Raw genomic sequence first — 27,692 nt, forward strand, 5'->3', positions numbered from 1 at the left:
CCCCAGAATCATCCTATGATTCCATCTTGCAGACACCCTCGTTTCTTCCGGAAATGTTGGGTGTATGCTCAATCCATCTTAAGTGTTACAAGAAGTTAGATTCGAGCTTCATCTTAATAGATACCAGACGAACTCTCAAGTTTAAATATTGTATCTTACTCAAGAAGAGCTGCCAGCCTTGCAAGCTACAGAATGAAGACGGCTCTACAAACAGAAGTTATAATTTGCACTTCTTCAACTCTGATATTTTGTTGTATTTCTTTAATTATTGTATTTATGTTTTTCTTCTTAGTTTATTGTAAAGACTTCTTAATATTAATGTAATCCCTTTCAAAAAAAAAAAAAAAACTATTTGCCAATACTAATTTTAGCATCTTTGTAGGTAATACTTCTTTTGTAGTAACTAAAAGAAGAATTATTCTCAACAAAAAGAAAACTAAAAGAAGAGTTAATAGTACAAAGAGAAGAACCGACTTGTTGTCGATACCAGTTCTTCTACTAACAAATGAGAAATTGCGGGAGGAAAGTACATATAGAGAATAACTAATGCAGAATTTAATAGTTCAGACAGAATTTAACCGTTGCAAAATATAAAAATAACTAATGCAGATCGAATGAATTCCACGAAAAATTGAATTCGTATGTACATAATTAGAAGAACTAAATCAATAGTTAATAATAAATATAAAAAAGTAAATATAAGAATAGGAGTGCTATAACAATTTTAATTCTTATTTCACAAACTTGAGCTACATCGAATTTAGGGTGTTAATCTGTTAACAAGACCTTCAAAGAAAATACATGTTTGTAAACCATTATCTTTGAATTCCCGGTTTTAATCTGAAATAAGAACTTCAAAGATAATGGATTACAAACATATATTATCGAAACTCTCTCAATTCTTAAATAATGGGAGCATGTTATGAAAATAAATTACATAAAGTGGTTGGTGGGATACTCTTACTTGCATGCATTGTAATCATAATATAGTCTCCGCCTACTTGAATATCTCTGCTCGCAATGAGTAGAACTCGACACTCGCCTATACGCCGAATCTGAAACATCTTACATTTTGCTTCTTCTTTCCGCATCCATGTTTCATGTATATTGGACTTTAGACTAATTCATAAATGCAAATCATTTAAATCATTCATCTCTCATTTGACTAGCTAGGTATGTCGCCCCAAAAGCTCGCTCAACAGATGATTCTCCCAACAATGTCAAATATTCTCTTCAATACCCTCATTTCCACCAATATCCCGGCGACTTCACTGAATGGACCCTAAGGATCAAGTCGATGACATCCCATTTACCATCTACTATCTTCGAGATTTCCATATCGAAGATCGGAAGCTTTACTCTCTGTTGGTTTTTGTTCTACTTGGGAACCCATTGAGTGCCTAAATAGTATGGCTTATTAGGATGAAAACTCACCATATGTTCATTAACAAGCTGGCAGATGAAGCTATTCCCATTATGAACTTCATAACTTCCCAACAACCACCCACATTATTTCTTAACTTTTCCCGCGGTTATCATATTAGTGAAGAAGAAATAATCGAATTTTTTTCCAGAATGTGGGGCGATTATGTGGAATCTCTCCAAATGCAAATAGTTACTTCAGACAAACAACCAATGTTTGCACACTTGGTGGTACGAAATTTTTCGACAGTTCTCTTGGTTCTTGGAGGAAAAGAGTTGGTCCAGTATAAAGCGAACGCCAAAAACCTACGGATCCGACGTCATGCACCGAAATGGGGCTAGCCCTACCGCCACCCCTAGCACGAACAACATCCTGAGAGCATTAGTATGGTTCATTCAACACAATGAAAAAACTACTAGGATTAGTAGTATTGGCTTTTAAGTTTTTTTTTTTGGTACAAGATATTGGTATAAAAAAAACTTGATACCAATATCGAAACAAGAGAAAATCAAGAAGTAGAAGTAATTAATCATAACGGAACAATGACTATTTAATATCGAAGAGACAGCAATGAAGTAAAAACTTGACACTTCCCTTGGTACCTCTAAATTATCAATGCCGTGAACCAAATTCACTTATAAACTAAGCAGTTCAAAGTGATGGGGATTGGCTCGAGATTGGTCAATGGAAGATGCCGATCCCAACCACATCCAGGCTGAACTCCAGCCGCATTTCACTAACTGTTGGGTCTGCGCGTGTATGTGTTTAGTTCTACTCTACCAATTCGAATTTAACCCTAACTATTAAAAGTTTCTAACATAACAAGTTAACAACTATCACGAGGTTTGGGCGTGAGACGACTCAGGCTACCCTGATCCCTATGGGATAGCGGAGTTACTGCGGTGGACCGGATAATCCCAAGAACTACTTAGCCATTTGCTTTTAGGACACAAAATGACTAGTTAAACTTGATATATACTGACACTTAACAATTCATTATTCTGTCCCACTAAACCAATGAAGGGTTCAATATTGATCCATCAACACGATCAAATTAGTCACGAGATTGTTAGGGTTATAAACAACATATAGTACTAGATATAAGAATTCTCATTTTTATATCTGCGTTCCTCCGACCTCAAAACAGGCTTTGTATTAGTTGAAGTGAACTCTGCGGCTTATGACGCCAATTTAAACAATCTCCTCTTTGGATTTTCAGTTGGTTTGTAGGCCAAAAGCTTCCTCTTCTTCTTTGATAAAACCAAACTCTTTCGCCTTTTTCGATTATTTGAAACAAAAATCCACAACAACCCAAATATCAAAATTTAATCATTTTTACCCTTAGATGGCTTCTTATAACTTAAAGATTTTTCAATCTCGAAAAAATCAATGATTTTAGTTCGAACCCTAGGGAATTCTGCAAATGAAATGAAAATAATCCATTAATGAAAAAATATATTGAAAATAGAGGAAAACCCTTAACGTAAAAATTAGAAACCCTTTAGGAAGAAACCAAAGTACGTACTTTTAAGTTTCTTTGTTTTAAACAAGAGGGACCAAACCATGGTTCAACAAGGACTCAAACCAAAATGGGTGTAACGCCAAATAGATATACTCTCGGAGAATTTTTTTGATTACATGAAAGATATCGATAATCGATTAAATTTCATGTACTCTCTGAGAATAGTGTGTTGATATACTCTCTGAGAACTGTTTCGATAATCGATTTCTTTCGTGTAATCAAAACAATTCTCAGAGAATATATCAATTTTGCCTTAAATCCATTTTAGTTTCAGTCCTTGTTGGTTCATGGTTTTGTCCATCTTGTTCTAAACCAAAAAAGCTTAAAAATACGTTAATGATTTCTTCCTAAAGGATTTCTAATTTTTACGTTAAAGGCTTTCCTCTATTTTTAATACATTCTTTTCATTAATGGATTATTTTGATTTCATTTGCAAAATTCCCTATGGTTCACATCCCGCACCCCCGACCACAGAGGCTTGATAATGTTTTTTAGGTACATTTAAGTAAGAATTTCAAAGATCCACCTGTTTGACTAATTTATGAGTAAATTGTCTTCCAAAGTTCCCGGGCCAGATCTTTAATAAAAAATTCTTAATTTTTAATAGAAAATGAACAACGCGTTCTTTTAAAGTTCTTAAAAACAATTTGAACTAATAGCGCGAGACTTCAAAGGTCTTAAGAACTTTGAAGAGATAAAATGTTAAACGCATAACCCCTACTTAAAGTTAAAGATCATGATTATTACAATGTAAGATTATCTTACTCTATTTGAAGTATGTTTGAACATATTTTATCACACACTTGTAGGAAGTTCATGTAGATTCTTTAGCTCAAGTGTTTATTTTGGTCACGCGCCCATTTTGAGTCTAGTGAAATATATTGTTTGTTGATAGATTAATTGACATTCGCTTTTCCAAATTTACCTCCCGTTAAAGCAATTAATCGATCTCCCTCTAACGTAATTGACTTATACTTAGTAATGAAGAAAGCTCCTCATAAAAGTTTTCAATGTGGGCCGGTGAAGATAAGTTCGGGGTCAATTATTTTAGTGGGATGTTAATTGCAAATAAATTTCAACCGTCTAAACTGGGTGCCGAAAAGAAAAAAAAACCTTTCTCATTTTATATACTAGTCACAAACAGAAAAATAATCCTATTCTATTTATCAAAGGGAAAAATTGTTAGATAGTATTCAAGTTGCAAATAACGTTATGTAATCGTCATTATTTTTTGTCCGAAGATGACTTAGTCTGGGTCGGGTTTATCTGAACTTGAGTCATCTAGGTCGAACTGATTATTGTTAGAGTGAGAATAGTCATTTCAGATTAATAAATTCTTGATTCAGACTTACTATATATATGACTCGAATAGAATTGAAATCACTCTCAATCCACTATTCAAATGAATCAGATAGATGAGCCCGATAAAAGATCAAACAACCTTAAGTCCACCCGAGTCAATTCAAATATCAAATTAGATTTACGATCTAGTTTTGAAAAAAAAAAACGAAAACTACCTACATCTTGACAATCAAGAAAAGAAATTTGGCAAAGTAAAAAACTTTGCTCCAAACATAATTAAATAGTCTGAAATATAATAAGAGATTTAATTACCGTATTTATGGAGTGATGGCTTGGAAGTTGCTTTCCCATACCACACATTCCTAAATTGTTTCACCTCATCAACATCGTTGTTGGCATGGCGTTTCAATTCTATGAAAAAAACTGTGAAAGAAGTTTTAAATCCAAACATAAATTACAGGATAAAGTTCATTCAGAGTAAAATAACATGGACAAAATCAAAATCAGAGAAACTTACCATCATTTTCGAGCCCTTGACCTGCTCATTATGTATCTCAAACGCCATATTTATCATTTCAGATAGAAATACTCTTAAGATGGCAGAGAAAGTGTCTATAGCGTTTCTTTTTATATAGACCTAAAGCCCATAGTTATCTCTCCAAACCGCGGCGATGAGCCCCTAGTTTTGACAAAATCATGGTTTTCAAATATTACTTCCCCCGTCTTACGTGGATCCTAAGATTCTAGTTTCTAGAAATATCTCTCTTACTCAATGTGCTTTTATTTTTCTAATATACAGCTGCGCAAGTCACGTTGTAAGAGTATATCGCCAGACTCCCAGACATTAAATTTTAAGAATATCTCCAAATCCTTGCTATTCAGGGATCTTATGTACTAATGAAAAATCTTCCTTTCATTGTTTTTTGGAAAAATATAAACTTTTCTTATCATTCTAATTTTCTTATAGCCAGAACAGAAATTAATAGGGTTGATTTCGTTTTGGCCCCCATATTGTGACCAACTCGCCGTTTTGACCCCCAATTGTGTCTAGCAGTTCGTTTTGGCCCCAGAGGGCCAAATTTTTTACCAAATTATCCTCGAAAGCCAAAATGGAATTATTTCTAAAAAAAAGGATAAAGACATAAAAGCCACATCACCCCATTTCTTTCTCCTCCACTTCACCTTATTTTTCCTCCATCACACCACCTCCTATCCACCTCACCTTCTTATCCGGCTAATTGTCGCCGGCCGGAATAAAAATTTCGCCGGTAACCTCTAACATAAGAAAAAAAAATTCTTCTTCTCTGTCTATCTCTCCTTTCTCTCTGTCCTACCTCTCATCTCTCTCTCTAAAACCTCCAGCGAAGGAAACCCCTTCGCCGGAGGTTTTAGAGAGAGCGATGAGAGGTAGGAGAGAGAGAAAGGAGAGATAGACAGAGAAGAAGAGAGAGAAAGGAAGAAGAAGAATTTTTTTATGTTAGAGGTGACCGGCCGGAATTTTTATCCCGGTCGGCGACCATTCGTCGGAGAAGAAGGTGAGGTGGACATGAGGTGGTGTGATGGAGGAGAGATAAGGTAAAGTGGAGGAGAAAGAAATGGGGTGATGTGGCTTTTGTGTCTTTATCATTTTTTTCAGAAATAATTTCATTTTGGCCCCCGAGGATAATTTGGTAAAAAATTTGGCCCTTTGGGACCAAAACGAACTGCCGGACACAATTGGGGCCAAAACGGTGAGTTGGCCACAATATGGGGGCCAAAACGGAATCAACCCAAATTAATAAGATGTGATGATTTTTTTTTTTTTTTTTTTTTTTGTTGAAATTAATAAGATGTGATGATAAAATAAAATTTCCTTTTTTCCGTAACGGGTGTGGATAATTTTCTCATTTTGTGAAAGAGACGTGACCTTCTGATTAATTAGAAATAGGGTCATGAATATTAACTGTTAGTTAACTTTAACTAACTACCGGAGGTGAATTTATTGAATACAAAAGAACAATTTATAATTTTTAAGGGCTATGTCAGGTATTGTCATTCTAAGAGTTTCTTAATTGTTATCAACTCTTTGTATGTTTGTCTCGCCAAAAGATATGTTGGGAACTGAAGTGCATTTCTCCATTCTCATGTTATACAATTACAAATTAATTAACAGTAATTAGAAATAATTATTACGGAAAAGACTAAACATCTTAAAAGTTAGGTCGTTAGGGCTTTGACTATAATCTCATGCTGAATGTTTACGTTGTTATATTTTGACTCCAGTTATGTTCAATTAGATGTTTTATGAAATTAAAGAAAGTTCATATGTTTATGAATCTGAATGTAGTGTAAAATAACCCTAGAATTTTTAAGAGGTAACAATTCTTCGTCGGCATAAAAATTAATTGACAATGGGTACTCATACAAACCTTATTAACAACTCCACAAAACAAATTGATCACAGCCCTCCCTAGCTATTCAGACGTTTTTAGTTATTATCAACTACCAACCAAGAAGTTGGGCCTTAGCGTTTACAGATGCGATGTAGCTTGGTATAGCCCATGTGACCTAGCTAAGATCTCGTCGTCTCTTATAGATGACCTAAAAAATTTATCCTCCACTGTGACATCCACAAGGAGTTCTGCGGGAACTCATCTTACTTGCTCATTTCTTTGCAGGACCCAACTCAACCCCTTGTACTCTTGTTGCAAAGTTTAGTGAACTTAGTGCCTGACCAAGACATTGTATGCAGAACAGTTTCCACAAGCATCAACATATTTGAGTCATTCCTCGCACGGTAATACATAAACGTAAAATAACGAACAAAGTTCATTTGCAAGTACCATGTCATACATCCAATTTTTTTGTACAATGTAGATAGTTTTCCCATAAAACAAAGACAAAGAAGCAACCCAGACATAAAAAAGTAAAACTAATAACCAAAATATATCTTTAAATTCTGAAACCATTAACATTAAACTCTATAAAAGTATCATCGCTCCACACTAATAAGCATCTTAATAAACTCAATTGAGAAAAATCTGGAGAGAAAAAAGTACATGTATCCCTAGTAATCTCTCCTACAGGATATATTAGGTCTGTAAATCAAAATCAAAATCAAATCCAAAATATATCATCTTAAAACTTGAGTAAATTAACATAAATGAAACCAAGTAAGCCAGAGTTAATTAACACAAACAAAATTAATTTCTATAATAATTCAACCCTTAACAAGTTACATTATGTTAAACACCAAATAGGTCGAAGAAAGCAAAACTATTAATTTAGATCAATACCTGAATCAATCGAAGATGAAATTCCAGAATCAACTACTCAAAATCACGAAATCTAAAAATTCGAAAAAGAAATAATTTTAGCTGCGTAGAGAAAGAGGAAGAGAGAACTATCAGCTAGTCAGAAAAACTATTTATTTGCCAAAAAAGGATTGTATGTTCTAGAAAATCAGATATGTTCTGAGCTATGATAGTCACTACAAAAAAAAATGGTGTATGGCCGACGACCATTCCCGACAGTTTTACCCAATTTCCGCCAGCAGTAGTTGCCTTTTGCCGACAGATTTTGTTAAAACCGTCGGTATAGGTTGACCACCGCAAACACTCCTTTCTACCTGGATTTCCGACGGAATATCTTTCCGTCGTAAAAGAGAATTTCTCGACGGTATTTTGTTCGCCGTCGAAAGTCAATTGGCGCGGACGAATTATTTGGCGAAAAGAAATCGTGCCCCCGTGAAAAGAAATTTTCTCCCGACCGACTTATTTAGGTTTTCCGTCGGCAATGAGAAAAAAAAGCCTTAATTTACGCAGCCACGACTTGCATTCCCGACTCTTTCTCTCTCCATACGTTTTTCGTTCTTCGATTAAGACCTAGATTAAGCAGTTACAACTTCACTTTCTCTCTGCAGCTTGAAATCAAGAATGTAAGTTCCTCCACCCCCCCCCCCCCCCCCCCCCCCCTCTCTCTTTGAACTTTTCTTTGTATGTTTTACTCAAGCTTGAATCAGTCCCTAGGTCAATTGCTGAAGGGTCTTTAATGGTTGATTTATGAACATGTTTTGACTTCAAATTCCTACAGATTTCTTAACTGCCTCACAAGGTATTCTCTTGTTTCATCTTCAAATTAGTATAGCTATTTATCATATTAGTGAAAATATTAATAGTACATTCTTCATTTGCTTAATGATGTTTCTTGAACTATTTTGATGTTTTTTAAATGTGTGTGATGCTTTTTATTTGCTTTCTCATTGCAAACTTTTTTTGCTCTATGCAAACTATTTTTTGTTTTCTACAAATTGTTGTATCTATATAACAAAACAGCTTGGTTGTGACTAGGACAAGCTGACTAGGATAAAAAAAAATAAAAAAAAGTTGCCAACTGGATTGGAAGATGACACCTTGTATTTAATCCTTAAATTTCACCTTAAATGTTCTCATATAAATCACCTTTACTCTTCCAATAACCAATTCATTTAGTAAAAAAATCTGGTTGGTAATTTAAATTCTCAATTAACTCCTATATTATCACATATAATTGAGAAGTAATAAATTATTTAATTCTCTTCTAATGGGAGCCCTAATGTCGAATTGACTACTCACAAGTACCCAAACCATTCACAATCCACACTCAGATGACTGTTCATCATCCCTTGTAGTCTTAAAAACCAGATATGTTGTGTGTTACGATGATGTTGTTTATCGTTTGGATTTTGTTTGATGATGTTTTTTTTATCTATTTTGATATGTGTGTATATATATATATATATATATATATATATATATATATATATACTAGGTATAACCCGTGCCCAAGGGCACGGGCAAATATCGTCAAACACAATGGTAAATTGTATATAGAAAATGATAATGATATAAAAATCCAAAATGAAAATTAGGCAATACCATAAATTCATGTCATTTAAAAATAAACATAAAATACCTTTTGACCAAATTGTAAAATGTTCTAAATACCCATTCGGAGAGGAGATCATAAAAGTTACATTACATTCCATGCAGATTTTGACAAATAACATCAAGGACTGAAACTTCAATATTAACATGAAATGAGATGTAAAACAAACTTTCAGTTGACTTTGTACGAGATTACTCATAATTCGTAAACCTGCAAAAAGAAAAAAAAACGAAAAAGGTTACGGTAGAGAGTGTATTGATACCCATTGAAAGCAAAAAAATGATAAAAACACACAAGAAATAAAGTGAAGCCAATTCGAGCAACAATGAAATTTTAGACGTATAGGGTCTTTTCTAGCTTAAAAAAATTGTTGAAGCAAGAACAATAAGAAAAGTAAAAAGGTTACGGTAAACAATATTAGTAGAAACTTACAGTGACAAAAAAAAGAAAAATAGACTTTATTCAAAATCTCTTGAAGAAATACCATGTCAGACAAAAATGTAGAGTTTCTGCTACTAATGAAGGTATTCAAACACAATAATGAAGTAGTCAAAACTCTACACCAGTTTCATTTTTATTATGAATTATGGTATCTTTTGTGCTCCTAAGGTGAATTCATCATCGGAAGCGAACGCGGGATGTGCATCGAATAGGCAGAGATAGGTTCTCCAAAAGCACTTAAGAGGAGAATTCAACTATATATTACGGGATTACCGAAGGTAAGTTATCTATATCTAGTCATTTGGAGCTTTTGCAGAATCAGATGGCATAACCTACATCGCGAAATGAATTCAACATCATGAAATGAATATTGCGAAGAGTCGAACTCTTTTTTAACTGAAAAATTGTAAAGTTGACAATAACTGATAAGTGGGGACATAATTCTCCAAGTAATAGACGTCAAACCTATTGAAAACAATAAGAAATAGGAGTACAAAACTTCACCAATGATTTAAGTTATTTAAAATAAAAAAGACAATAATACATATCAAAATTGAAATCTAAATGAACATAAATTCTATAAAAATACTCTGAAGTGGTAGGAAGAAATATTAACAACATATTTATCAAAGAGTTAGTTTTCGATACTTATAACCAAAATATCCAGTTTGACGCAAACAAGCTTACAATTCTTAAATACTAAAATTTTACATTTTTTGGAAAAAGATGATCCCTCAAAAGTAATTCCTCAAAAGTGATTCATGTAGCACAAAAGTTACAGAAATTTAATTCATTGTTTTTCCTGAAAAGGATGTTGTCTGCAACTAAGTCTAGAAAGAAAAACAAAATGAAACTAAAACATAGGTGAGCATAATAGAAGAATCAGTGAGACTAACTTACTTGTATCTTATGCTATTATATGATAAGAAGATACGCAGAACCCAAATCCAAATCCAAAATCAGAGGCTTGATTTTAGTATGTCTTTTCCCTTAAAGATGTACAACCATAAAGCATCTCATATAGAATAAAACCTGCATTCCATAAAATATGTGTTGTGCTAGCCCAATAATTCTCCTATTTGAATAGAAGTAGTAGAAATTATAACCTCCCACACAAATTAGATAATCTATCATGATTCAACTAATTGAATGAAACATTTGAACACAAATCCAATAATTCGCTATTTAAATAGACGTAGTAGAAATTGTAACCTCCAACGCAAGTCAAATAATCTATCATGATTCAAATAACTGAATGGAACATTTGAACACAAACCCAATAATTCCCTATTTAAATAGATTTAGTAGAAATTGTAACCTCCAACGCAAGTCAGATGATCTATCATGATTCAACAAATTGACGTCTACCATTTTATGTGAATCTCGGATCCCTGAATTATAGGTATCAACATTATCTTTTTACATGCATAAAAACTCAAATAGATTGTATGCAATATAGTAATGGCACCTAATTATATGAGCAGATTGGGCTACAAAAATGGGTGATCCGCCAAGAAGATTTGAATTCAGAGCTCAGCTCATAAAAAAACACCAAACTAACGTGAAGTTAAAAACAATGAGATATAACACTGAACTCACTCCATCAACATACAACTTAATAACAAAAACAATAACGAATTAAATTCGTTGTATCTAAGCATGGTTCATGGGAAGAAACCTAAGGAGCGCAAAATTTCTTAAGAATCACATGTATAAAATAAAAAGTTGACAAATCCACATAGAACGGTATTTTTAGATATAAAAAGCAGTAGCATATATATGTTAGGTAACTATAAGAAACCTAACTATAAATTTCGAAGGAGAGCCAGAAATAGAGACTGAAACAAAGAAGATTTAACGTAAAAGAAAGAGATTTCACAACTAATGAAGATATGGTAGAATTTTTGCATGAAATTTGTTACTACCAATTTAAAGGTAGAGAAGAAATTAGAAGCTACAGTTTTAGGGAAATAGCTAAAATACACCTCAATTTATCGTAAGCCCCGCTTTTAATATTCACCTTAAGCCACCAAATTGAAGGAACAGGATAATGTAATGAATTCATTTAGGAAATTTGTCGAACACTTAGTGTGTGTCAATGGTAAATATTGTAGGTCTCAATTTATCTAAGCACAATTAAAAAGAGAACAGAGAAGAAAAATCTAAATCATATTAGAGTTATCAGTCAGCAACATCAAAGTTATCCTCGATGAATCAGAATAAATAAAACCTTAAAAAATTTACACAGAAAGAGAGAGTGTGTATACCTGTAAAGAATGAAACAGTAAAACACTTAAAGATAAATGATAATTAGAGAGATGAAAAGGTCTTACCATTTTCTAGGAGCATCCAATAAATCTACTCTTAAACGGTGAAAATATTATACACCTGTAAAGATTGAAACAAAGAAATGCGCAGTATTATATATCTGTAAAGATTAAAACAATAAAACCATAATCTAAAGAGAGAGAGAGAGAGAAAATGAAATCGAAGTAATATCAGAAAAGTAGATAATTTTGCAGCTAGATCTCTAAACCTAAATCTAACTACCAACCAAATCGAACAAAACCCTAAATCCCTGAACCTAGAGGATGAAAATAAATAACATCACTCATTGTAATTGAATAACAATGAACCAATGACCACGAACCCTAAGCACCATTTCCATTTGCAAATATTCTGCCATGATTCATCAAAAACCTAAACACCTTAACCTGAAAAGAAATCCATAAAAATCATGAGAACACCATTAAAAAGAAATGAATAAAACTCTAAATCCCTGAACCAAGAGGCTACAATTCTTAATCAATTTCTCTAAACCTAAATCGAACTACCAACCAAATCGAACAAATCCCTAAATCATTAGAAAACTATTAAAAACAAATGAACAAAACCCTAGATTCCTAAACCTAAATCGAACAAATCCCTAAATCCCTAAACCAAGAGGTTGAATAACCTGTAATTTATTTTCAATACTTATCATCGAAGGATCTTCGTCTATTCAAGATCAAATTAGGTGTATTGTACTTACAGGACTTTCATTTTAGAAGAACTCATCCACCATATATAAGTATTGAAAATAAAACTATTTCGATCAAATTAGGTATATTGTACTTACAAGACTTGCATTTTAGAAGAACTCCTCCACCATATATAAATATTGAAAATAAAACCATTTCAATTTGGTTTAGATACTTACAAGATCATTCTTCCATGATTCATCAAAACACCTGAACCTGAAAAGAAACCCATTAAAAAGAAAGGAAGAAAACCCAAAATCAAAGAAATTGATGAAGAACCCATCCACCATATATAAGTATTGAAAATAAAACCATTTTATTGAAAATAAAACCATTTCGATCAAATTAGGTATATTGTACTTACAAGAATTTCATTTTAGAAGAACTCATCCACCATATTAAGTATTGAAAATAAAACTGTTTCGATTTGGTTTAAGTACTTACAAGATCACTCACTGTAACAATGAAAACGAACCCTAAACACCATTTCGATTTGGAAATCCTCTGCAATGATTCATCAAAACACCTTAACCTGAAAAGAAACCCATTAAAAAGAAAGGAAGAAAACCCTGAATCAAATAAATTGAAGAGAATTTGAAAAGAAAGTGATGAAGAAAAAGAATTGACGAAGAACCCATCCACCATGAAAATAAAACCATTTCGATTCGGTCTAGGTAGTTACAAGATCACTGTAACAAAGAACCAATGAACACGAACCCTACAACACCATTTCGATTTGGAAATCCTCTGCCATGATTCATCAAAACACCTGAACCTGAAAAGGAAACCATTAAAAAGAAATGAACAAAACCCTAAATCCATAAAAGAAATTGATGAAGAAATGGAAGAAGAGTGAAGGAGAAGATAAGAAGATAAGGAATTCCATCAGGTCATCAATTTCTTCATCAATGTTTTGTAACATCAGGTCATCAATTTCTTCATCAATGTTGGAACGTTTGGAGAGTTGTAACGCGGGAAGGGAAAGAGGGATAAGGCGCCAGGGAATATAACCGACCATATCAAAGGGTTTAGTCACTTTCTTCTTTGAGTAGGTCAATAAATCAAGGTGGGTAATAGATCTAAAGGTGAGAAACCTATCAAATTCGCAACGGACGGCCGGATTTGTCTTTTGGCTTGTCCCAGTCAGCACAAAACATTGTGTTTTGTTATATAGATATATAATGTCTTTTAAAATGTTTTGCTCATTGCAAGTTGTTATTTGCTCGTTGCAAATTGTTGTTTGCCTGCTGCCAACTATTGTTTACTAGATGCAAATTGTTGTTTGTCCCTGAAAACCAGATATACTCTTAGTTATGATGTCCTAAAATTTTATTATGTACTGTACATAATAAAATGTCCTAAAAAATTTCAGTAAAATAGTAATGTTTAAATACATTTTTATGTACTGTACGTAACAAAACGTCTTATAAATTTTCAGTAAAATAGTTTACCTTTTCAAAGGAATGTACAAGAAATTTTATTGTGTACTGTACACAAAAAAAAGTTCTAAAATTTTTCAGTAAAATAGTTTACGTTTTGGAAAGAATGTGTAGGAAAATTTTATTATGTACTGTACATAACAAAATGTCATATAAATTTTCACTAATATAGTTTACCTTTTGGAACGATTGTACAGGAAATTTTATTATGTACTGTACATAACAAGGATCGTTGATGATTTATGATCGGTTTCGCATGGTTAGGTTTCTACGAAGAGATTTCTTCGGATATCTTTGATTCCATGGATTCATGGATCTTAAAATCCTAAAATCAAGAAAGGAAAAAATAAAAAGTAAAAGTGAGAAAAGGAAGCCAAGAATAAAGAAAGTAGTTAAACAGATAGATGAATAATATTTGTAGAGAAAGAAAGAAATTTGAAAACAAAAAAAAAAAAATTGGTTAAGATTGGAGAGAGAAAAATAATGACAAAGAAAAAAATAAGGCATAAGGGGAGCTGGAGATTGTTGTTGGGGAGCTGTACTACAAAATCAATTTTTTGTACTACAGCTCCCTATACCAATTTGGTATTAGGAGCTATTTTTTTGGATCTGAAACTAAATAATGAAATATAGATGGATTACAAAAAATTATATAATTCAATTTTACTCATAATCTTCATCCCCATCGCTTGAATCGCCGCCATCGATTGAATCACCCTCATCTTCTTCGTCTGAGACTTGATTTCCCTTTTCAGCAGAATCTTGATATATGCTTTCGAGGGTGTCTTGCATTTTGTTCCTCGATTTCGGACTTATCGGTTTGTTTGTGTCTTCGCCACCACAAGCTTTCCTATTATCTAAAAGTTTACCAATTCGCTTGTTCTGCAAAAACAAACATAAAAATTCGAAGTGCATAACAAGTTGTAGTAGTCTACGTTTGTTTACAGTAGTTGATAAAAGATTTAGCGTACCAAACGCCTAAGTACCAGATCCAAATCAAAGAACATATTGCAATAACAAGTTTTGAAGCTAACACAACAATCTTAAGTATAACAAAAGGGGGAAAACAAACAAGCAACTAATATCATCTTATGACAAATTCTCAGCAAAATCTTAGATGTAAAACTCACTAAAACCCTAAATATAAAACTTACAAAAACCCTAGAAATTAAAAGGGGAAGAAAAACTCACAAGATTTTGGTTGATGTCTTCTTCATTAGAGAAAATACTAGGGAAGAATTAGCCGGAATTTTGTAGTTGATGACTGGAAAAGATTAAAAGAAGTCGGACAGAGATTAGGATAGACGATTTGAAGAGAGATCGAGTGGAAGAAGAAGGCACCGTTTTTTTCTTTTCTTTAATTCTGGTTTATTTTCATATATTACACTTGAGTCCCTTAAATTGTGAATCTTATAAGGTCTTTAAAATAATAACTCAAAATTTACATCTCCCTTTACTAATTTTGGCAGCTCCCCAACCATAATAGTTCCCCAACAACAATCCTTAGCTCCCCTTACCATTGGCCAAAAATAAGAGATAAAATAGATAAGAGAGAGAGAGAGAAATTACGTGAGGAGAGAGAGAAATTACTTGAGGAGAGTGAAAGAAAGTACGTAGAAGAAAACGTAGAGAAATAAACTCGGGCTTGTTGATGGCATTTTTGTAATTTTTGAGAAATAAATTCTGTAAATAAGATGATAAAATATTCTGGAAATAGGATAAAAAAAAAATTCTGTATTTTTGTAAACTCACCCACTCCCCTGAGCCAATGGACCTACATCTCATTTTTCTTCTGTAGGAAACCTCTTTCACATTTCCCACATTGATTTGGATGTTTTTCTCACTCCCTCTAGATTTATAGGCAGGACAAGCGGGTCATTTTTAAATTTCTTATTTCTTTTTACCTAATTTCCACCCCAAGTGCTTTTTAGTCGTTATGATATTTCGATGGCTTCTTTCACCATTACAAATCTTTTTTTGCCTAGCTGCCATTGTTGGAAAAATCCAACATATGTGGGCTCACCTATGTAAAAGTGTGTGTATGACTATCTTAAGGTATGGTCAAGTCAAATGGTAATTTAATACGGTTAACTATTGACCAAAGGTATCAAAGTGTCATGGGATAAACGTGTAGAGACTATTAAATGATTTTTAATTTCATGAGGGGTCAAATTAGAAATAAAATTCTATAAATAGGGGTTATAGTCCTCATTTGGATTTCTGCTCAATCTCTCCAATTCTAACTTGAGTATGACATCCCTTCATCACAAGAGAGATTATCTGGAGAAGAAGAACCAAATGGAAGATCATCAACCCAATCAAGTCAATCACTTGAGGATATGGACCAAAAGGTACGCTCCGCTTATATTTTCTTTAATCTCTTTGAATCTAATGGAGTTTATGTTATACGTGTATGTTTGTTATTTGGTTTAATCATAATCCTGTGAGAAGCATGATTAGATTATGATTTACGTATAAATTTTACAACAAGTGGTATCAGAGCCACTCCATTTTTAAGTTCATTGAGATAATTTTATGATTTCTCAAGTATTTTGTTCGTTCTTTTGAACAATATTAAGGTTAACTTTTGGAGATTTGAGGTTATCGTGATATTATATAATAATAATATTATTATGAAGTTTTGAGTGTCTTGATCATGAGAATACTGAAGTGATGTATTGTTCTCCGTTAAAAAGGAACAATTCGGTATGATTTTGGAAGAACTTTTGGTTATTTTAGTCTTCAAATCATGATAAAGTTAAGTAAAATTTATTTTGTATCAAGAAAATTAAGGTTAAAAATGGGTAGAGTTTTTTTTATGATCTTCATTGAGGAGAATTATGCTTTCACATATGATCATGTTAAGGTTTAATAAAATTATTTTGGATAAAAAAAATTTAAGGTCCAAAATTATAATTTTCTTTTGATTATTGTGATCTTTATACTCATCATAAAAGATATATGATTTCGATCTTCATGATAATCTTCATATTAAGAAAAAAAATATGGGTTCACTTGATGTTGAACACGATATAAATATTAAAGAGAAATTGTGTTTAATTGATTTTATTTAATAATCAAAATGTCGAACACGATTTTAGTATTAAAGAGAAATTGTGATTAATTGGTTTTATTTAATAATCAAAATTTAGAACTGAAACAAATTTGGTTGGATTAATTTGACTATGAATTAATTTAAACTGGTTTACATAAGGAAAATGTTGATTATTTAGTTTGATTAGTTTCTTTTTTATTCTCATGATCAAATCCTAGATTAAGATATGATTGGGAATGAAACCCATTTCATTAGTTTAAGATAGAGAGAAAAAAAATAATAATTAATTGATGAAGAAAAAGAATTTAATTAATTAAAATGAGTTTAAAGTAACAATAACTCATCTTGTAACCCTGGCTTTAAAGTGGGTAATAGATCTTTAAATTTTAGTATTTAATTTAAATAAGGATTTTTGAGTCAACAGTCCAAAATCTGGGGGGTAAACCCAAAAAAAATCCACTCTTGCCCAAAAATTAGTTGCAGGTCCAAATGTCAGTTTTTTTTTTATTCCCCTCTTGCCCTTGGACGGGACATGCTGACGTTTTTCCTGAAAAAAAAAATGTCTGGTAAATAAAATAATTTACCAGTACACGAAAAATTCAAAGTTTCAAAATTTTTTGAAAATTTGAAATTTTCAAACGAAATTTCAAATTCCCGCCCAGCAAACCATCTCTTCTCGGTAAATAAAATAATTTCCTGTAAACAAAAAATTCCAATTTTCAAATTTTTTTGAAATTTTCAAACGAAATCTTTTTTTCGAAATTTCAAATTCCCGGCCAAAATTTGAAAATTTTAAATTCCCGGGCAAATTTTGAAAATTTTAAATTCCTGCCCAGCAAAAGTGTCTAGTACAGAAAAAAAATTCCAGTAAATAAAATAATTTCCCGGTCACAAATTTTTTTTTTTCGAAGTTTTGAAATTTTCAAACGAAATTTCAAATTCCCGCCCAAATTTTCAAATTTTTTTACGAAATTTCAAATTCCCGCCCAGCAAAAATGTCTAGTACAGAAAAAAATTTCCAGTAAATAAAATAATTTACCAAAAAAATTTGCGTTTCCCGGGAATTTTTCGGTGGCTGTTCCGTAATTTTCTGAACAGTACACATTCTGATGGACGGGTTGTCAGATTATTTTTCAGAAAAAAAATCGTTTCCCGAGAATTTTCGATGGCATGAACGGTAAATACTTTATTTTCTAAGGGCCCTTTACGTAATTTTGACCCCCCAAACTGACACATTGGACCTCCTTTACATTTTTAGGCAACTTTGGATAGGATTTTCATTTTGGCCCCCTTTTTGGACCAATGACCCAATCCCTCTTTAAATAATGGCCTTTAAATTGAGAAGTAACCTCCACTTTAAAGTGGGTTGAGGGATTTTCAGTTTTAGAACTCGACTTGGATAATGTCCTTTGAATTGAGAATTTTCTTCCTTTTAAGTGGGAATTGATTATTTGATTAATTTAATTATTTCAATTTATTATAATGGGACCACTTTTACATACCACTAATATGGTGATGTCTGAATTGTTTAATGAAATTTAGTTTGTATAATCTTTTTTTTGTGGTAGAGGGACATATTTTCGTGAAAGAGACTTACGTTTTTGTCAAACAAGACTGTTTTCAGTAATAATCTTTGGATAAGTTATACATATTTATTTACAATAAAGTCATTTTACTGAATTATAAAGAGTGACTTCAGTCGGACTTTGTTTGACGAAATAGGACCAATCATACTAAGTTAGTGGTATGTTTGGGCACTATTTTTTGGACTTTTTCGAGTTATAGTTTTTTTTAAGAACTTGAAAAGATATTAAGGATTTTTCTACTCTAAATTTAAATAACAGTTCATGGGTACATGCCTCGAATGATAATAATCTAACATTTGAAAGAATTAATTGAAGCAAAATGTCGCCAAAGTGACCTCTTTTGTGTAGATTAATTTTTGACAATGTTGGACTCAGTTATGTGTTTGTAAACTCATGCGAACGTTATGTGGCCCAAAGGAAGTTTAATATTTGACAGAATTACAAATGCACCTGTGGTGATAAATGTGTGATGATTATTAGGTTTCCATGTGAACAATGACTTTAACCAAAGATGAACTTGTTGTTTAACATTATTTATCGTCAATATGTGATTGCTGCAACAAGGTACCACTTACAAATTAATATTACTGTCCAAAGACCTAATATTAATGTTGTGCTCGGTATCTTGGATGTAACCCATACTTATTTAAATGTTTTTAGAAAGTCAACCTAAGTATGTGAGCATGTAGGTAATTTTTCATTCTCTGTGAAGTTAAACTGTATGTGACTCCTACACCAGTGATTCTTGCTGAAAATTTTGTCGAGGTAACTAAGGCCATTGATTTTCTTGCCGAAGTCGGAAAAGGGTTTGAAAAGTATGATAAGGCAGAAACATGAATGCTTTCAGTTAACCTGACATCTATAAGGTACCAAGGCAATGGAAACATGAAGGAGTATATAATGAAGATGTCTCATATAGCTTCAAAACTTAAGGCACTAAATCTCGAGTTGTATGAGGCCTTACTCGTGCATTTGGTATTGAATACTCTTCTTACACAATTTGGTCAATTTAAGGTCAGCTATAACTGACAGAAAGAGAAGTGGACTCTCAATGAGCTCATTTCTAACTGTGTCCAAGAAGAAGAAAGAGTGAAGCATGAGAATTATGAAAGTGCTCATCTGACCAGTACCTATAAGAGAAAGGGCAAAGAAGGAATGAAGGAGTTTTCAAACATTTAGAGTTTTAGGACATGGTAAAATTCCTAGTCTAAAGTGAGTACACATTTGAGGATGTTCAACTAAGGGTATAAAAGTAGATGTTATAAGTCGAATAAAAGGATAATTTGACTCTAGGAAACATGCAACTACTTTATTGGTCTCGCAAGAAATCCAGCGCTATAAAGTTTATGGTCCCCCAAGAACGTTTTTTTTTTTTTTTGAACTTCAATATATTTTGAGGATGTTGAGTTTAGGGGAGAAATAAGGTTAGACATTGTCTTTAAGGAGGAATCAGTTGTGATCCCTACTACTACTTCTGACAACGTACCAATTATCATATGTACGATTGTCGAAGAAGCAGATTTGGAACCTTTAGAAGACAATGCTGAACAACTCCCCTCTCTAGTTCAGGAAGTTGTTCCTGAAGAACAAACTCAACAACCTCAAGAGGAAGTGTCATTAAAGAGATCCAGTATAGAGAGGAGAAGTGCTATTTTAGGTGATTACATAGTATATCTCCAAAAATATTAGGACATTAGTGGGTTGACGAAAGACGACCCTATCAAATTTCGTCAAACCATGCAGGATTCAAAGTCTGAAAATGGATCAACGTCATCAATGAAGAATACAAATCTATGCAAGACAATTAAGTTTGGGATCTTGTCTCATTACCAGAATGTTAGGAACTCATTGGTTGCAAGTGAATTTTTAAAACCAAACGAGATTCGAAAGGTAATGAGAAAAGATATAAGGCTCGTCTTGTGGCTAAAGGCTTCACTCAAAAGGAAGACGTGGACTATAAAGAGACTTTCTCTCTAGTTTCTTTAAAAGCCTCTTTTAGGAACTATTATGGCACGTGTTACAAATTTAGGTCTTGAGCTGCATCAGATAGATGTTAAAACAACGTTTCTCAATGGAGACATTGATAAACGATATATATGCAACCAGAAAATTGTTTGGAATTGGTGGTGTCTACTAATGTCGTTTAGCGGAATCACAGACATCACATGTTTAACATTAGTATCTCAGGATCACATGCATAAACTAATGATAAACTAAGAATCACTACAAGAAAAAACGGTCCTAACGACAAAAATTGTTGTCGCTAAACATTGTATTTTTGTTGCAAAAAATGTTTATCGACGAAAAATATTGAGTCGTCACTTGGTCGTAGAAGCACCGTCAGGGAATGTATTTAGGGCAACTCCAATGTGGGGCTCGGGCTCCCAATTTTGGGAGCCCCTGAATTTTAGGAACCCCGGGGCTTAGAGCAACTCCAATGTTGGGCCCCCAAATCTAAATTTTGTACATGTGTGGTGTACGTGTGTGAGGTTTGTGTTTTAATTTTCACCCATTAAATTTTGGCTCTAATATTTGAAATTTCAAATTTTACCAAAATTTTGGGGGAAATTTGAATTTCAAATTTTACCAAAATTTAGGGGGGAATTTGAATTTCGAATTTTTTTTACTTTTTGTTCACCTATAAATACAACCACTTATCCATTAAGTTTTCTACATCTTATTTCTATATTCTCTACATTTTCTTTCTACATTCTTTCCATCTTCTCTCTCCCTTCAATTGATGATAGTTATGAGTTAGCAAATTTGATCATTCAACAAGAGTTAGAAGATAGGGAAGATGATGAATTTTTATTTGGATTGTATCTAGAAGAGTTACAAGAAAGGGATCAACGACCACGTTCCCGTCATGTTGGTTCTATTCCGGGTCATCGTACGATAAATCGTAACAGAAAAGAGGGTCATGAACGACTGATGCGTGACTATTTTGTTGAGAATCCACTTTATGATGCTGCTACATTCCGAAATCGATATCGCATGAGTCGTGATTTATTTCTTCATATCCTAAATACGTTGGTTGCTCATAATCACTATTTTGCACAAGAGCCAGAAGCCTTCGGCAGAATGGGTTTATCGCCACATCAAAAGATAACTGCGGGTTTGAGAATGCTTGCTTATGCGACACCAGCAGATGCAATTGACGAATACCTTCGACTTGGAAAGACGACTACAATCGATTCACTACGAGAATTTGTATCAACGATCGTCAATGTGTTTGGCCCTCGTTACTTAAGGTCTCCTAATGAATCTGATATTTGTAGGCTTTTAACACTTGGTGAAAAACAAGGATTTCCTGGAATGCTCGGTAGTATAGATTGTATGCATTGGGCGTAGAAAAATTGTCCGATTTCATGGCACGGACAGTATACTGGTCATTGCCATAATCCAACAGTCATACTAGAAGCTGTTGCATCGTCGGATCTTTGGATTTAGCATGCATTTTTTGGGTTGTCTGGATCATTGAATGACATCAATGTGTTGGAGCGTTCTCCGGTGTTCGATGCAATTGCCACAGGTAAGGCTCCAACTGTTAATTTTGAGATTAATGGTAATCAACATGATACGGGTTATTATCTCGCTGATGGGATATATCCACAATGGGGTTGTTTTGTTAAAAGCATACAAAATCCGTTAACTCCGCAAGAACAATATTTTACGAGACGTCAAGAATCGGTAAGAAAAGATGTTGAACGAGCCTTTGGTGTATTGCGAGCTCGTTTTGCTATCATCCGAGAACCGGCACGTCTTTGGGATGTAGAAACACTAGGTGATATCATGAAGGCATGTATTATGATGCATAACATGATAATCGAAGATGAAGGACCTAATGCGACTAATGATTTTGATGGAAGAATTCCAGAAGAAGTGGTTGCTGGGGGAAATGAAGAAATGTTCAATCGTCTTGGTCGAGTTACAAGCAAAGATTTGCATACACGATTAAGGGCAGATCTTGTACAATACTTGTGGAATACTAAAGATCGCAACGACTAAACGAAACTATTTCCGTTATTTTACTTGTTTTTATGTATTTCGATTATGTGTTTGTAGGGAGTTATTATGTATTTCGATTATGTGTTTGTAGGGAGTTATTATGTATTTCGATTATGTGTTTGTAGGGAGTTATTATGTATTTGGTTTTCAATCAATGAAGTGCTATTTAAAATAACTACATAAATTCATACATAATCAAAACAACTAAAATTCATACATAATCAAAACAACTAAAATTCATAGATTTTCCTTTTTCCAATTTGAGAGCAATATCCTATGAATAGCAAGTTGTTCGGGATCCATTTTTGAAGTATCTTTGCCAACCAAGTCTATCCCCATTTTCATCCGTTCAACCTTGTTGTTATCTAGTTGCACGTCTAATTTTTTTGCTTCCACCTCTAATTCTTTATGTTTGTAGTCTATTTGTTTCTCTTGAAGGAGCATACTTCCATCGATAAGTTTATCTCTACTATTTTGTTTCTCCATTTTCTCTTTCCAAAATTCAAGCACCGCGGAAATTTCACTACCTTTGGATTTATCTCTAGCCTCCTTGCTTGCTTTTCTTCCAAGTGGTCTTTGTTGGGTTATTGAGGGAGATCCTTCGTCTTGGTCAAAAGAATTTTTTCTTTTGTGATGGTTTTTCAAAATTTTATAACAATGTTCGAACTTAAATTCTTTGTTGCCGTTTTGTTTAAACATCGCTATTGCGGAATTTATCTACAAAAATAAAATTTTAAATATGTGTCAAAAATAAAACATAATGTTGTCAAAATGTAATAAGAGTAATTACCGGATCATTATCATTTTCTCCGTTTTTTGGGTTCCTTTGCAACAATGCCAAATACCCACAAAACTTCGTGAAAAAATATTTTACGCGACAAAAAAAAACCTTGTCTTTAAAGATATTATTGGGGACAATGCTGCTTTTTTTAAGCGATAAATTTTTATCTCGGAAAAAACATTTAGCAACAAATTTTATAATGGTCATAAAAAATATTTTTCCCAACCAAATAATATCGTCATAATGTTATCTTTTCTGAGACAAAAATATATCTTGACACAAAATAACTAATTAGCGACAATTTTTTATTTTGTTACTGAAAATATTTTTTCGCGACGAACTATTTGGTCGTAAACACATCTTATAGCAACGAAATGTCATTTTCTCTAAAATTTGTCGTTAATTTTTTTCTAGGACATAAAGGGAAATACAAGTTTTTTTTTGTTTTAGTGACAATTCTAGCAACGAAATTGTGAAACGGTCGTTGAAACCCGCTTTTAGTGACATATTTCATTTCGTCGCCAGAAAAATGGTCGCTAGACCTGTTTTTTCTTGTAGTGAGTCTAGAAGATTACCTTAATCGCTAGTTTTCCCTCAAACCTTTCCAATCACTTTAGAAGACCAAGAGCTCCAATTGTAGCTCCTCTACTTGGGACACCGAGTGGTCTACTTAATCTCCCACCTGAAATCTAGCTAGAACTCCAATGGTAGTTTGATAAGAAGAACACTTCTTCTTAAATGACTAGTTGATAGCTTTTGAGAATTAGCTCACTTTCTCTTCTCTACTTGATGTTGTAGAGTAAGAAAGCTCTTTGAGAAGTTCCGCACCTTATTCACTGCCCTAAGGGTCATTATATAGAAGCCTAATAAGAGTCCACTTCTGATTTGGTTTCCTAAAAGACCTTTTTGAATAAGATTAAGGAAATAGTCGAAAATAGAAACTAGTTGTTATTTTCTCAATCTTTGATGAGGGAACGTCCAAACCTGACCAAAATTTTCAGATCTAACCTTCCCTATTAGGGGAACCGACCCTCCAATTTTCAGCCCAATCCGGGCCCAAAAAGTCCCTTTTTGGCCCTAGGCCCAAAACTCCTCTTTTGGACCTTTTGTGCTATCTTTGCCTAAACTTGTTTTAGGTCTATGAGACATATTTATGGCGTTCTCCCATGATAATATATTTCACTCCCACTAGTCATATCATCCGATTAAATAGACATTCTTATGTGTAACCCGTTGTACGATCCGGTCGAAGTTAGCCGCGAAGTACTTCGTAATTCGACGATCGTAGTTGGTTTCTAGCTAAACACTACGACCCCTAAATAAAGCGGACTTGATGATATTTTTCATCAATTGTCCTATTCGAAAAATTGCTCGCATTGCAGTCTTGGTCGAAGTGTAGGGATTTACATCCTTCTACTAGTGTTTATAGCGGAAATATGACATCTAATGTCTACACTAGTATTCCCAGGATCACATGCAAAACTAGTAATTAATCTAATGGAGATAGTAGATTACCTTAATCGCTTTTCCCTCGAACTAGTTGAATTGATTGAAGAAGACCAAGAGCTTCAAGTGTAGCTCCTCTACTTGGGACACGAGCAATCAATTTGATCTCCCACCTTGTTGTATAGCTAGCACACCAATGGTGGTTGGAAAAGAAGAACACCTTCTTCTTTGACTAGATTGATAGTAATGGGAATTAGCTCACTTTCTCCTCTCTACTTGATGTGGTAGAGTAAGAAAGCTTAGAGAGAAATTCCACACCTTATTCTCTGCCCTAAGAGTGTTTATATAGAACCCTAATAAGAATCCACCTCCTTTTAGGTTTCCTAAAACACCCTTTAGAATAAGATTTAGGGAAATAGTCGAAAATAGCAACTATTGGTATTTTCTCAATTCCCTAAGGAGATGACGTCCAAACCCAGCCAAAATTGGCAGATTTAATGTTCATAACATAAGTAAATGTCCCTCCAAAAATCAGCCCAATCCGAGCCCTAAAAGTGCCCGAATCGACTAAGGCCCAAAAACCCTGTTTTTGGCCTTTTTGTACTATCTTTGCCTAATTCCTTTTTAGGCCTATGAGATATGTTTATGGGACACTCCCATGATTATATCTCACTCCCACTAGTCATATCCTAGATCAATTTGTCACTCTTATGTGTAACCCGTTGTAGGATCCGATCGAAGTTAGCCGCGAATTACTTCGTAATTCGACGATCGTAGTTGGTCTCTAGCTACAACTCTACGATCCCTAAATCAATCGGACTTGATGATCTTCCACATCAATTGTCCTATCCGACAAATTGTTCGCATTGTCACCTTGGTCGAAGGACATCTCCTTCAACTCCTTCACGAAGGACATCTCCTTCGGACTCCCACTTGTACTTAGAACGAGTGCAATGCTCGATTCCCGTGTCAATTTGTATCTCATCTGATATGTCACATCATTCAGACTTTCTTGTTACCGAACACAACTGTCAAATACAAACAATTAATTTCTTAATCCGTTTGAGTGCGGCCATGCATTTTCAGTTGCTACTCATCAAGCGGCCGTGAGACACTTTTCCTAATAGAATTAGGACGACACAATCCATTCTTGTACTCCCACTCAACTTCACGTCTATCATGTCCTTGAAGGATTTATCCGTTCGGTCTGAAGGAGATGTCCTTCCGAAGGAGTGTCCTTCGACCAAGGTGGCAATGCGATCAATTTGTCAGTTAGGATAACGATGACCACACGTAAAGATCATCCAGTCCGGTCCAATTAGGGGTCGTAATGCTTTGCTAGAAGCCAACTACGATCATCGGATCAAGGAGTTGATTCGAGGCTAACATAGACCGGATCCTACAACGGGTTACACATAAGAGTGGTAACTTGATCGGAGAGATTTGACTAGACGGGAACTGGCTAAAGTTGGATGGGATTCAACTGGAAAGGCCGAAAGGGTCCGAATGGAGATTCGGGACAAGATAGAGGAAGGCTCTTTGGGCCGGCCATGAGATGGCCGACCAGAGTAAGTGGGCCGGCCATATAAGGCCCATAGTGGGCTGCCCTGGCCGGCCACACTTAAGGGGATTATCAAAATACCCCAAAAAGGGTATTTTGGTAATTATCTTTTCTGTGACCCAGAAAATAGAAAACCTAATCTGAATGAGATTCTAATTAGGGTTTGTCTATATATTGGGTCAGTTGAGAACAGAGAAGGTGTGGATTTTTCTCTAAGGAAAATTATACAGCTCTCTCTCTCTCTGAATATACAGCTATTGGAGAGAGAGGAATATAGAGAGAAAGTTCCCATTCTATCAATCTAGTCAAGAAGAAGAGTTCTTCTCAACCTTCTACTAAGTCCTAGCAGTCTGAAAAGAAGGGAGATCAAGTCTATTCACTCGGTGTCTCAAGTAGAGGAGCTACAGTTGGAGCTCTCGATCTTTGCATGCGATTGGAATGGTTCGAGGGAAAAACGCGTTAAGGTATTTATCCCTCTCTAGTTCATTGATTAGTTTGTGCATATAGGTCCTGGGCAATCTAGTGTTAAACATGAGATGTTTGAGATTCCGCTTACAACACTAGGTAGTGTATAGGATACACCAAAACCCTACAGTGGCATCACGAGCCGGTTGCATGAAACTATCTCTGACTAGTCGAATTAGATTCGAGCTTGATTGATTAGATGATTTTATGTTTAAATAGGGATTTAGACATAGAATTGATTAGTTTAAATTAGATTTAGACTTAATCTGATAGAAAATTGAAAGAGTTTCAATGGAAATCTTTAAAATTTGGTGTTTTTGAAAAGAGTTTTCAAAATAAAATTTTAAAGTGGATGGTTTTTTGAAAAGAGTTTTCAAATTGCTGGGTTTTTGGATGAAGAATCATCAAAAACAGCAAAAAGTTGGAATTTTTGAGAAATTTGGAAGAAAATTGGGTGCTGTCCAGAGACCGGACTGACCAGGACGCGTCCCAGGACGCGTCTGGCCAGTCGCGGACGCTCAGGACGCGTCCCAGTCCTTCCCGGACTGGGAATCCGAGAGCGTCTCGGATTAGGACGCGTCCGAGCATCTCGGACAGAAGGACGCGTCCGAGAGCGTCTCGGACAGGGATCCCGAAGGATCCGCGTCCAGCACCTGAGGTCGCGTCTTCCAGACGCGACCACAGAGACATGTCCGGACGCGTCTCGGATTGAGAATCCGGACGCGACCAGGACAGACC

General features: G+C 34.2%; 1 protein-coding gene and 1 long non-coding RNA gene across 3 annotated transcripts; one reads left to right on the plus strand and one right to left on the minus strand.

Moving 5' to 3' along the window:
• Positions 1-9,125: 9,125 nt before the first annotated feature.
• LOC147547912 (uncharacterized) lies at positions 9,126-13,693 on the minus strand. Of its 2 annotated transcripts, none has more exons than XR_015238992.1 (4): positions 13,058-13,693; positions 12,793-12,829; positions 10,494-12,307; positions 9,126-9,362 (listed from the first exon to the last, which is right to left on the minus strand). It is a non-coding gene; the product is annotated as an uncharacterized LOC147547912 (long non-coding RNA). The 2 variants fall into 2 exon arrangements; XR_015238991.1 differs by lacking the exon at positions 9,126-9,362 and adding an exon at positions 9,523-9,925.
• Positions 13,694-21,624: 7,931 nt separating this feature from the next.
• LOC147547913 (uncharacterized) lies at positions 21,625-22,701 on the plus strand. Its single transcript, XM_086667966.1, has 2 exons — positions 21,625-22,027; positions 22,226-22,701. The coding sequence occupies exons 1-2, from the start codon at positions 21,625-21,627 to the stop codon at positions 22,699-22,701; spliced, it is 879 nt and encodes a 292-aa protein (XP_086524092.1).
• Positions 22,702-27,692: the final 4,991 nt, after the last annotated feature.

Source organism: Eschscholzia californica, unplaced genomic scaffold (genome assembly GCF_041429995.1).
Source record: "Eschscholzia californica isolate CP2 unplaced genomic scaffold, dmEscCali1.0.p SCAF_3, whole genome shotgun sequence".
Classification (NCBI taxonomy): Eukaryota; Viridiplantae; Streptophyta; class Magnoliopsida; order Ranunculales; family Papaveraceae; genus Eschscholzia; species Eschscholzia californica.